The sequence below is a fragment of the Pleurodeles waltl genome, chromosome 3_1, assembly GCF_031143425.1.
Source record: "Pleurodeles waltl isolate 20211129_DDA chromosome 3_1, aPleWal1.hap1.20221129, whole genome shotgun sequence".
Lineage (NCBI taxonomy): Eukaryota > Metazoa > Chordata > Amphibia > Caudata > Salamandridae > Pleurodeles > Pleurodeles waltl.
Window position 1 is genome coordinate 421,741,442 of NC_090440.1, and position 12,886 is coordinate 421,754,327.

The following is a 12,886-nucleotide window of genomic DNA, read 5'->3' on the forward strand; positions in this document are numbered from 1 at the left end:
TCACCCTAGGGTGGGACTTTGGGCCTTGATCCTGCTAAATTCTTTATTGAAATCCTCCCATGCCATGCCACCATACTCATCATGGGCACCCATAATTTGTTTCTGATAACAAGCCAGGTGAGATCCCATATCATTGAAACGCTCTGCTAGAATGGCATGATAAGTCTAAAAAGCCCTCACCCAGTTTACCAATGACTCCTCAACCTTCTTCCTCTGAGGCCAATGGCCGCATTCCCTAGAATGAGCTCACTCCTTACAGTGCTTAACCTCCACTTTATCTGACTTGTCAACAAGTAGTTCAAAAATATCCATGTAAGCCCCCTTCCAAATCTTCTCTTTCATCTCAGTTGGCATGTACAGTCCTAGGCGCCCATGTTTGGAGCAAACAGGGGTAAAGAGTGTCCAGTACCTAAATTCGCTGTTCCCTGGGCAGTAGGAGATGTCAGCTTAGACGCCACTCCCCCTAGGCCAGTGACGCTCACTGTAGTACTTCCAGCCGCTGGCACTTGGACCCAAGGCTGGTGAGGCACCACTGGCATGGGGGCGTCCTGGCTTTCAACTGGGCCTGATGAGGTGAGGGAATCAATTTTCTTCGCCATCCTCCTCCTCCCCCTCCGATTACCGCAGGCTGTACCATGCTCCCTTGAGACCCATGGGCATCCTGTACAGCGCCTAAGTGAGAGGTGAGAAACCAGACATTGTGCCCTTTCCATGACATCCTCCTCACCAATACCTGCTAGGGAGCCCCCAACTAGGGGTCAGACAGCATACCAACCTCTGAAGGCCAAGGCAATATGGAAGTCAAGTGACCTACCAAATCTTAGTGCACTAAACTCCGAGATGAGGCAGCCTCTGCTGCCGTACCAGAAAACACAGCCAAATCCCAACTACCAGTTGCTGCTGCCCCTGATACACTTGTGGCAGTGCCCTGAACGACAACCTGGTCAATACCGCCTGTGAACTGGGCTGGTGGCACCTAGGGCATGTATTGGACTGTTGCCTGCAAAGGTGGGGAAGCAGTAAAACAAATATTACTCTCCCAAATATTAAAACATATTAACAAATCTGAAATTGCATTATATTGAACACACAATGATTGTTATTAATATAAATAAACACAAAATAATAAATGCACATATATTCTAGGACAATTCTCCCCTAAACAAAACAAAATAGAATAACGTTTAACTAATATACAAATGAAAATACAACACAAGACAAACAAACAAAATAAACTTTTCCCTAGATTGTTTATTCAGAGCCTTTTCTTTACTAACTTCAGGGCCAGCATTTTGAATACATATCGTTTTAGTATTTCACGCTGTTGCTCATTCTTATATATAAATTGTTTTATGTATCTGCACCTACTGGAGCGCTTTGTCAGCTTGTAACCTTTTGCTTTAAGCAATATGCCTTTATTTCAACATGGCCGCTGGCTTATTCATTCAATGAGTACACACAAGAGGGCGTATAGTTCCCTTTTCTATTTCCATCTTGTGGCCGTCTCTGAGTTTTAAAAATGGTGCATATTGTGACCGCGCTAAGCCTAATTAACAACTGCAATCTAGGCAGAGGAAGATTCTTTAATCTTTTGAGCGATCTTGTCTTGAAGGTAAGCGTGCTTCACCCTTTAGTCAATAGGCAAATTCGATCTTGTCAGTTGTTTTGTTTTATATATTCATTTTGTCACGGATATGCTTTTGAAGGCTGATAGTGCAGTTTTCCCATTGTTCCTAGAGTCTATTGGCCCCCCGCCATACCCTCTAGAGGGGTTTTTGGAGTCATTTTGCATTGACAGTACCATCAGGTAGGAGTGAGATCAGACCCCATTGGATTTTTATTTAACAATAACTGAGGCTCTTTGTGTGTCCAGAAAAGTTATTTTGCGTTTACACTAGTCACAGTTATGGGTTTTAGTCTATTTTCTGCATTCTCACGGTTGTGGTGGTGTTCTGTATAGTTTTCTATTTTCACCTTCCTTGGATCCCTCACTGTCAGTGTAACGGGCTTGACAATCCCCTGTAATGATGTGACAACTCTCAATTGAGCTATTTATTTTCTATTATGTTTAGATCCAAGACTGCATCATGATTTATAAGTACCCTATGGTGCCCTGAAGAAGGTGACCCCAGTATTTTGGGACCATTCTCATTGGTTAGTCCACCAAAACGCCCGTCGGCTTTGGGTCTTGATGAAAATCAATCATTTTTGGAGTAATTCTGAAATCTTGATATCTATACTATATGGACACCAGACGAGTTTGTGCTCTGATGAGAATCGATTATTTTTTCGAGTAATTTTAAAAAACTTTTTGAGATTTACATCATATGGACTTTGGACGGAATAGATACATATCATTTATTTACTTCTATTTGAATATCCCTTATATTGTGCTGAGATATATCTTGTATTTGTATTTTTTCGTCTTTTGAAATTCAGCCACTACAGGAATTGTTCATAATCAACAAGTATTGTTTGTCGAGTTGTATTTAATGTATGATTACATATTCTTATTACTTTGATTATGGCTGATCATCATTATTCCTTGTATGTATTTGTATGTATTGATGTCATTATTTGTTAGTCCGGTGTTTTGGATGTTGTTATTTGTTTTGATTTATTTTATTTGTTTGTCTTGTGTTGTATTTTCATTTGTATATTAGTTAAACGTTATTCTGTTTTGTTTTGTTTAGGGGGCATTGTCCTAGAATATATGTTCTTTGATTATTTTGTGTTTATTTATATTAATAAAAATCATTGTGTGTTCAATATAATGCAATTTCAGATTTGTTAATATGTTTTAATATTTGGGAGAGTGATGATTGTTTTACTGCTTTAGCATTTCCCTGGATCTCTCTCTGCATTTGATCAGGGACCCTTTGTTTGATTGTTTTATTTGCCTGCAAAGGTGGGGCCAGGGCCGACTTTCTGAAGCCACCCCCACACCACTAGCAACCTGAGTCGGAATTACCTGATTAGATTCTGCCTTTCCCATTGCAGCCCCATTGCCTTTCTACTTCCCTTGCACCTTCTTTGGAACTGGTGGGGAAAGCCTCCCTGGGAAGCACCCCTTCCCTCCTGGGCCTGTCCGCCTGCTCGCTGGGGGAGCACAGCTGGGACGGGAGGCTGCAACCTCAATGATGCTATTGCCTGATCCATAGCATCCATTCTAAGCATCAGCGCTTCCAGCAGTGCCTCGGTGAGTGAGCGCTAAGCACCTCTATGTCCACTTGCTGCCATGAAGAAGAAAACAAATAAGTCCTACCAGCTACTATAAAGTCCACAATACCCCGTAAAAGCAACCTAGGCCACCGGCCCACTAAGACCACCAGGCCCTGCTTACCAGAAGACACAACACAAATGCACCCCAAGTGTCCTCTGAAGGTGTAATCAACGTGTGACAAAAACCTGCCGAGAAAACAGGGGAGTTTCCGGGTAAATAGCCCCCCATCCAGGCCTCAACAACCAGGAACCAGTTCAACTAGTTCAAGACCCACTTTTTTTTACCTCTCTCAACTAAACAGACCAGCATTAGTGCCACTAAAGCTAGACAAAAAAAAAAACAATCAATCCGTCACGATCTGGCCCAAAAACAGGCCCCTCACCTGTAGCGCCAGGCCCCCACTGGAACCGCCACTGAGTTAAACTCGGGTCAGGTGAGCAGGGCTTTAAACCTGTGTGGCTTCCGGTAAGGTGCACTGGGCTAATGCTTTATCAATGCCACACAAAGACCCTCTGTGTTGTTACCTCCTCTCCTGCCTTCTAATTATACTTATTTCTTTTAATACTCCCACCTACTCTATGGCTTAGGTCCCATCCACTCCCTCAAACCTCTATTGCTTCACCACCTGTTGTAGTCCTTTAGATAAAATATTTAATTTTTCTAGGAGGTTCCAGCATCTACTGATTGCTGCAGGCCCACTTTCCATTAAAAAAAAAACTCTCTCATGCATGTAAAATGTAATATTTTTTATTTGCCAGTTGAAGTGGAGTTCGAAAACATGGATTGCTAATTAAAAAAATGACTCCTGAATCATTCTGTAGGAGAACATGCATGGTAACATATGCGTGCATACGTCATCACTCACGCGTACGCCTTTCATCATCACACCTTTTTTCTCTCTTTGTTTGCCGATGCTACACAGCATTGGCAAAAAGCATTGGCAAAGCCCATAGGTCAAAAAGGCGAGACCTACTGATTTTTCAAGTGCTTGTTTTCCATACTAGAATTTATTGAAGGCAAGAGAAGGTTTTCTTTTGTTTATGGAGCTATATCAAAGTACAAAACATTTTAAATGTATAGTATCTGAAAAAGATTGGAGTTGTCTTTGAGAACTATAAAAAACAACATAAACCTAAATATGAAAATGAGAATGTGGTGCTCAGGAGCGGAGGTATTTGCAAAGGAAGGATTCTGTAATTTTGCACAAAGTTGGTATGTTTTATCTCAGTGGGAAGGACAGGAACTAGGACTCGTACGTATATAGTGCATTTTTCTCTTCCTGAAGGACATACAGGAATGCATGTTCAGTAGTAATAATAACAGTTATAATTCTAAATGTATGTACCCCACGGCAGGGAAAATAAATATTGCTCAATAAAGCATGTTACTGGAAACGTTTATTAATAAATGCTCCCTCACATTTTTGTTACTCTAGTACAAAGACCGAATGCTGTATCATTATCCTAGTATAGAGAAACTGATTTGAAAACTCGCTGTTTTATGCCTTCCGGACTAAGGGCCATATGTACGAACACATTTTCCCATTGACACAGAATGGGAAAAACCCTTTGCTACATCTGGCCCTAAATGTTATAGGCACTTGAAAGAGGAAAGGGACTAGTGTTAGAAAATATTTACCTGCTCAGGAAGGATCAGACAGAATAGCTGCAACAGTGACAGGGTAACAGTGTGGCATGCAGTCAGGTGATATTGCAAGCAGACCACCTAACTTACAGATCCTGAGAAGTTCAATGATAAATAAATCGGCATATGCTTCCATAAAGATTAATGTGAACCTTCCTATCCACGCCTGTTATATGATTTGTTTGAGCACTGCTCAGCGTTGCAGCTAATCTTTCGAATAAAGAAAATGCTATGCTATAATAGTAAACACTTCTATGTTGACCAAGTGCGCACCAGAAACTCAATTGTGGCTTAACACTTTGAGTAATGCCAGTTGTCATTATCTAACTGAACGATGATATTTTAAAATATTCGGCATATGAAAGGTTGAGAAGGTCTTCCAGGATTAAAACATATGGCCTCTGGTTACACTTAGAGTGCCACAGGGGGTCACTTAACCAACTATACTGCCATAAATATGTAACCTGGATCTAATTCCCAGAGCTATTTGAGCACTTCTGTTCATTTTATATGTGCAATAAATACATTTGATAGTGTACATTTTGCAATCCCGGTTCACGCAATCGTCATTGGTGGATGGATCACCTCCCAAACGGGCTTTAAACAAAGTCTGTATGAAATGCATACATTTCTGCAAACACATAATTGGGGTCGATCAAACTTGTGGGCAGTCTAACTGGCAACTAGCAAAATTTGATGAACGCCCACAACCTTGCAAGTTTGTTCATATGCGTAAATCCATTGAAGATGGTTTCCTACTAGAGATTCATTTATAAATGTACTCCTGTCAAGGGCAGGAGTGAATTTGTTTCCAGAGTGGTCATAGTCAGGGGACCATCACATTCTACAGGAGGCACATCGTTTTACGTTAGGCCACTGTTCAGGGCAGGGAGTGAGTGCCTCGATGCACCGAAGGAAGGAACGCGGTTTAAATTTGCCTTCAACCAAATGACCCGTGCGTGACTTCACGTGAAATCCCTGGGTTCTGTGCTCTCTCAGGGAGGGTCCCTGGTTGGGCTTCTGCACTCAAGGCGGCAACTTTGTCACCTTTTGGCACACTCCGTATGCAAATATCTGCTCCCCAGGAGTCTCTTCACACCAAAGCTCTAACTGGCAAGGGGACGCGGCGAGGGAAGGGGTCGGCTGTCCTTTCCCAGGCGTCTACCTGGACACAAGGGTGTGAAATAATCCGAGAGCACATAAATGCATGCAGCAGATGTCTTTATGCAACACCATTATGTGGATTATTTTCGAGAGGGCATGGCTTCGGCGTGCTCTGCCCACTCGGGGTTGTGGAAATCACTGACCTCAACGTGCCTAGAGGACAGAAGCACGAACTGGCGCGAATCGTGAGTCTGCGGGAAATAGGTCCATTGAAAGGAAAAAGGGACTGGGATCCTCTGCATCAGTCACCGGTGAGGTCTCACCGTGTCTAATGTGTTCAGGTCTGTATGTCACATATCAGTAGAAAATAAAGAAGGGGAGACCCAGAGGAGAGCTGGGAAAATGGTGCAGCATAAACGCTACAGCGCCTCGTTTTGGGCAGTAAGCGCTACCCATACCTTGACATTTTAATTAATGCAGGAGAGAGACGTGGAGAACAAACGTAGTAGAATAAGCGAGCTGTTTTCATTGCTCGTTCTACTAGAGACCAATGCTCCAGGAGAGGACCAGGATTTGCATGAGGAAGTTCTCCACAGGACGCGGCAGTGCGTTTATGCAACTACCTTCTTGTAGACATAGGGAAGCTAAGTATATATTTCTGGATGCCGAGTGTGGGTAGTAGTAGCATGCTCCTCAAAGCAGAGATTGGCATGCTACTTGGGCCTGGCAGTCCCACCCGCTCTATGTGCAGATATGAAAGTGAAGTCGTTTCTATAAATCGTAATGCATAGGAACATTAAAGACGCTCTGTTCAGTGGGCACGATACAGTGTTGGTTTGTGCCGGTAACTGCAGCGCACCGGCACGCATTTTGTGGGGGGGGGGGGGCTGTGGCTAATTTTAAATCTTCAGACGTTGACCCGTAGAAAGAGAGAAAGAAAAGGGGAAAAGAAGGGGATGGAAAGATATGGAAGTAGTGACAAATGGACAAACGATGGATGAAAAGAGCCTACTGCAGTGGGATAATGATACATGGAACACAGGGCGGGGAAAGAAATAGACATGGCCGAATCAAGGCTAGGCATTGCGGGTGTTCGGTAAACCTGCTATTCAGCAGAGCCGGTTGCGGACTCCTACAAATAACGTTGAGCCCTTGCACGTTTTAAAACAAATTAAGTGCCAATTTATATGTGGATCGGAATCGAGGAAAATATACCGCGGTTTCAGAGGAGGCAGAACATCTCTGTTCAAGCACTATAGCATCACAAGAACAGGTGTGTACGAATCTCAGGCCAGGCAGGTGATACAATGCAAGGCGCTATAAACTTCTCTGATGGATTCATTATTGCATAGCTAGCATTGGCCCCTCATACATCGAAGTGAGTGTCTGACACATTCTTTACATGCCCGAGCTAAATGTAAACCTGTAGTAAAAAAAACTACCTTGTCCCAAAACACAGCTTTGGGCCATTCCTGTCAAAGACAGGAGAATCCGGGAAGATGTTGCCACTGCTAGTATCAGGACTACCCTTGACAAGGAAGCTGACAGGCCAGTCTTCTCAAAGACAGACAAATTAAGTTAGTTTCATCCGTCACCTCTACCTCGACTGCCCGTGACAAGAGGCTTTGAAGGTTACGCGAAGCTTTGATGTCACCAGGTGGGGGAGATTATGCTCTCACTTCATGTCTTTAATACACACGGCAAATATTGCAAGTGGCCAATGGAGTGTGCACACCACTAAAAGGACCTAAGCTCTTAATTACAATCCACATACAGTCTTCTGTTCCTCTGTGCCATGGGCCACAGAGCAGGAGATATTATTGGCCTTGAAGTTAGAAGTCGAACAGGTTGTCCAGTGTGACCAGATATTCAGAAGTATTTCTCAACTTTTAGTGTGTGTGTAGCATTGGAAACCGCTTCCCGTTCAGTAAAATATGTCCATAAATTTCATTACGCGCTCTGCGTGTAGCAGGGACAATATGAAGGACATCTGAGAGAGACAACGACACAGAGACGGAAAGAGAGAGAGAGGGAGCGACTGAGCGGAAGAGAGAGAAAGACAGGGAGAGAAGGAGAGAGGGGGAGAGAGAGAGGGCGAATACATTTTTATACTACATGCACATAACCAGGAATGGCCTTACTCGTTTTCATTCATTTTATCCTACTTAAGATAATAGAGTCATGATTGAGTCACAAATTTGACTTGAGGGTTGCATACAATAATTTGAAGCAGGAATGTTAGCCCACTGCACTATTTTAACGCCCTTGGGTCTGAAAATAGCCGTATAGATATGTGTCTGTCTGGGTTTTCACCTGTGACGCACTCTCTTTACACAGTCTACTTGTATGTATGTATTTTTCTTTCCATTTGTGAATGAATGTATCTGCTTTGACTACTTCATTGCTCTATTTATGCCACGCCTTCCCTTTTAATTGAATTAAAGTCATATTTGTGCATGCCTCTCCGTATCAATGTACGTGTTCGAATTATCAGCGTGCCTACGTGCGTACATGTGTCTAAACATGTCTGGAGGTAACTGCCTATGTATCGGTTTTAGTGATTTACAAAAATCATAGTTATGATTACCGTTCCAAAAACACAAGCCTTCTATCTGACTGAAACGCACACATTGTTGTTATAGAGCGCGTGCCTGCCTCGGTGCAGGACAGGCCTAGGGATATCTTGTATCCGTAAATAAGTTTCCTGCTATGCACGCTTCATTTTGATTTAATTTCTAGAAGGGTGAAAGTGAACACCTTCTATCTGGGAACCGTCTTCCCAGGGACCCCTGGATTGCCGCGCTCACCCCTCTCCGACTCTGAAGTGTTAATGGGCCAGAGAGGTGCCACTTCACACCTCGGCATTAGGGATAAAGTCTGGGGCCGGCGGGCTCCCTGCAGCATTCCCCAAGCCGTCCAGAGAAGCAGACCCACTGGAAGACATGGACTTCTCCCAGGCGTCCCAGCTCCGACCCTGCGACTACCTCCTTCCCGTAGATTGCAAGCTGCAGCCTCAGCTGAGCTACCCCGACTCCGAGGGGTACAGCAGCCTCTCCCCGGCCTCCTCCACCGACTCCTACGGCCTCTCGCCGCCATACGTCCAGTTTACCTTCCCTACCGAGGTCTACGGAGGTTTCTGCCAGCCTGCGCCAGACATGCCAAGATGTGGGCTTCGACCGCCTCAGCTCCCCAAGGACAGGAAAGGGAAGAGCCGGGTGGCAGGCAGCCAGAGGTACAGCGCCAGCGAGAGGGAGAAGATGAGGATGAGGAATCTGTCCAAGGCCCTGCAGGGCCTCAGAAGATACCTGCCGCCATCGGTGGCACCTGCAGGGAAGAGCCTGACCAAAATCGAGACCCTGCAGCTCACCATCCGCTACATCTCGCATCTGTCCGAGCTCCTGGGGCTCAGTGAGGAGGACCTGGCGCAGAGGAAGCAGGCCCAGGTGAGGAGGTGCAACCTCTGCCCAGAGGGCCTGGGGTGCAGCCAGGCGATGGCACATCAAGCCTGTGCTCCAGCAACGATTGCCGATTCCCTTCGCAATATTGGGCCCTGTCATCCACCTCCCTATTGTCAAGAAAGGCCCGGCCAGGCAGACTCCTGGTTCAACTCTTCCTGCTACTCAGAAAGAATTGCAACCTCACAGCAGCACCAGACGGAACCGCAGCTGGCATCTCCTCACTACGGTGAAACGAGCACTCTTCTTGGGATGAGCCCCCAGCCATACCTCGCTTCTTCTGGCTGTGGTGAAATGAGGACCCTTCCCGTCACGTGCATGCAGAGTCCCCTCTCATCTCCTGAGTGTGGTGAAATTAGGCCCTCTGCCTTCCAGCATGCAGCCCGGCCCCCACTCTCCCATCACTACCCCTCTTACCCTCACCTCCCAGGGGATGAACTGAGAAGCGCCGCAGATCTGCAGAAAGAGCAGCCCATGGACTCTAACATGCTGCCATTCTTTCCTGGAGACGTCAGCGCCCCAGGCACCCCGGAAGAGCTGGAGCTGAACCTGGAAGACCTCCCCTCGCCTGCATCCCCAGACTTTGGCTTCTATCAGGTACTGTACCTTAAACATGTCCTAAACGTATTTTCCTACGGTTCAGAGTTTATGGGTGCCAACGTGGAAAGGGAGCCGCTCATTAGAGCAGATACTGTTTATTACGTAATAGTAATGTTTGTTTATATACCCTGATTGTTCCCTTCATCTGTGTCGTGGCATTGTCGGTTTTGCACTTCATTTCGTTTAGTGAGGAGTGAGGGGTGCGGGACTTGCTCCACACAGATCCCCCACATAGAGTGGAACGTACCCCCTACGTACGTACAGTGTTTGATAAAAAGTTGTAGTAGCAATTCTTGCTGTTGATCGCATTTAAATATGAAATGCATTGCCATTTGCGATAATAGCAATGTCTATACTTACATAGCGCCCCACGAGACTGCAGTGTCTCTAGGCACTGACTGCAGGCTTTCCATCCTATCGAGTGGCACTTTCATGTGCATTGCATAAGACCCTGGCGTGTTCAGGAACCCGACCAGGGCAGTTATCAACACCAGGTTGTGCAGTCACCATAACAATGGCCAGACCCTTAATCTTCGGGCATATGAAATGTGTTGTTATTAGGGCACACTGCGCGAGAAGAGATGGCGATGCCATGGTAAGAGGTGCGAAGGGTGGGCCGTGCATGAGCCTAGGCAATGCTCAACCCATAATCGCGTGTATTCGCTCCCAGATGAAACAATATATGCACCAATGGCACGATTCAATGAGTGCATTTGTTTGGTAAAAACACGTTTGTGTTCCAAAGTCAGCACTGGAAATATCAAGGGAAAGTTTGGAAAACATTCAGTAAATCAGACCCATATGTTGTTGGGCTGGTCACAGAACATCAAAGAAAGTAGAAATGAAATCCCTTTGTTCAGGGGGCATAATGTGTATTATTCTAATATAATGTCGACTTCTCCACCTAAAATTGTGCGAGCCTATTCAAGTCGCTTTTCCATTTTATTAGTGTTCTAACCTGAGAAAACCACAGCGCTTAGAAACTGTCCTTCCTGATTATCTACCCTCCTGTATAAATATGTGCCATAATGCTGAAACAATGACATTAACCCTCGTGTTCCTTTTTTTTGCAGGATATACTGGAAGAAATGTGCTCACAGCAGCCAGACGATGACCGGTGGACATCACTGCAGTCATAGATACCTGTCAGCCTTGTCAGCACCTCAATCGACTTTCTCACCAGTGTACATAGATATATATATATATATTATATTTTATTAGTATTTAACATATGACCATTTATAATTGCGTTTATATATTTATACATATGAAAATATATTTATGTATTAAAAGGCAGAACTCTTTCATAAAGAATAATGCTATATTTGTGAAATATTTACCAGTCATGTATTTTTGTAAAATACAACTTAACTTTATTGTCATTAATTGGTGATAATTCGGAAGGGATTTTCATTGTGTTTTCAATAAAATCTCAGTACGATTTGAACTCTGTCTTGTGATTTTTGTATATTCAAAACAGATTGCACTAGTGAGTTGTGTAAATGATGTTCAGTTATAGGCTATAGTGACAGCAAACTGGGCTCCCAACAGCGCCTACGACCAAGGTGCACCATAGACAAGCACAGTCACTCAGCAGAAGGCAATAGACTTACGGAAACACAGCCATTCGCCACACAGTTTAAACACAGCAGAAATCCATTCACTGTAGAGAAATTCAGATCACAAACGCAAAAACACACTAGACGTAGCACATGGTACACAGACACCAGGAACACATTCCACAGAACAACGAATACACATTCCACACAGCATAAGCACTCCACAGTACTACGGGTTGTGCGCTCTACAATGGCGCTAAAAGAACACCTGCTCGAATGTATTTTTCTTTGCGAATAAATTACTCCAAATATATACAATATAAAGCAAAACTTTACGCTTCGCAGATTTTGAAAAAAAAAAACTGGCCAAATCATAACCTTCTGCAAGGTAACTGCAGTGATTTTAATCACATTTATAGAAGCGTGAAGTGAGGACTTGCTAAAACCGCTTCTTATAGACTAGCATCACTACCACAAATGTAACCCCTTCTGCCTTGGGCTATGAGGTCGGAACACGCTGGCCCTGATATGCAGAATTACCATATGGCTTGAGGCAGAAACCTGCTAGGAATTGGTAACTTTTAAATTGTGCCCGTAAAAAAGCTTGTGAAATTTACAAGCTACCCACTTCGCGATTTTACGAAGTTTGGAAAAGCTAACATTACTGCACCTTTGCGTATTTATTTTTCAAAAGTTAATCTATGACTGGTTCAAACTCTTGAAGAAAAATTCGCGGACTTTGTGAATTAAAAAGTCACCATTTTGCACAATCTAGGTGCACAGCTCAGACCTGGAAACAGTATTTTTCCTGTCGAGAATTCATGATATCCATGCAGCAGTCAGATGGAGGGATAATCTCGTGAGCACACATTCTGATATATCGAAGGGCTATTTTTTATGGCTGAAAAATGTATGCTGTCACACCCTTGGCAAAGGGATGTTGCTAGTTCCCAGCTGATAGGCTCCATTTAAAGCTGGAGAAGGGGAGGTCGTGGCACTTGTGTAAACAGCACTAGGTGTGAAGAAGAGCCGAGTGTGAAGTACTGGTCACACTTCACAGAGTTACGGGTCTGCTTGGTATGGAGCGTCAAGCCTGGCGAATCACTTACGGGGAAAATGTGCTGTACTGACTTCATAATAGCAATATCATATGAACCCTCGTGAAAACCAAGACACGTGCCCAGTAAAATAAACACCTAACCACTGCTTCCGGAAACCGTTTCCTACGACCGGAAGTCATTCTCCATACAAAAGTGTCACAGGCACCAACTTACTGCCAGGGTCTAGGATCAGAGAGCTGC

The 12,886-nt window shown here is 44.3% G+C and overlaps 1 protein-coding gene across 1 annotated transcript; it reads left to right on the top strand.

Annotated features, from left to right (window-relative positions):
• Window positions 1-8,880: 8,880 nt before the first annotated feature.
• On the top strand, window positions 8,881-11,403 carry LOC138283213 (neurogenic differentiation factor 4-like). Its single transcript, XM_069221258.1, has 2 exons — window positions 8,881-10,023; window positions 11,100-11,403. Exons 1-2 carry the CDS (start codon window positions 8,914-8,916, stop codon window positions 11,163-11,165), a joined length of 1,176 nt encoding a protein of 391 aa, XP_069077359.1. The 5' UTR covers window positions 8,881-8,913; the 3' UTR covers window positions 11,166-11,403.
• The last annotated feature ends 1,483 nt before the right edge of the window (window positions 11,404-12,886 follow it).

Excerpts from the sequence above, each read along its gene's own strand:
- LOC138283213 (XM_069221258.1), top strand. The coding sequence starts at position 8,914 with ATGGACTTCTCCCAGGCGTCCCAGCTCCGACCCTGCGACTACCTCCTT. Across the intron at positions 10,024-11,099 it reads CAGACTTTGGCTTCTATCAG|GATATACTGGAAGAAATGTG; the intron begins GTACTGTACCTT and ends TTTTTTTTGCAG.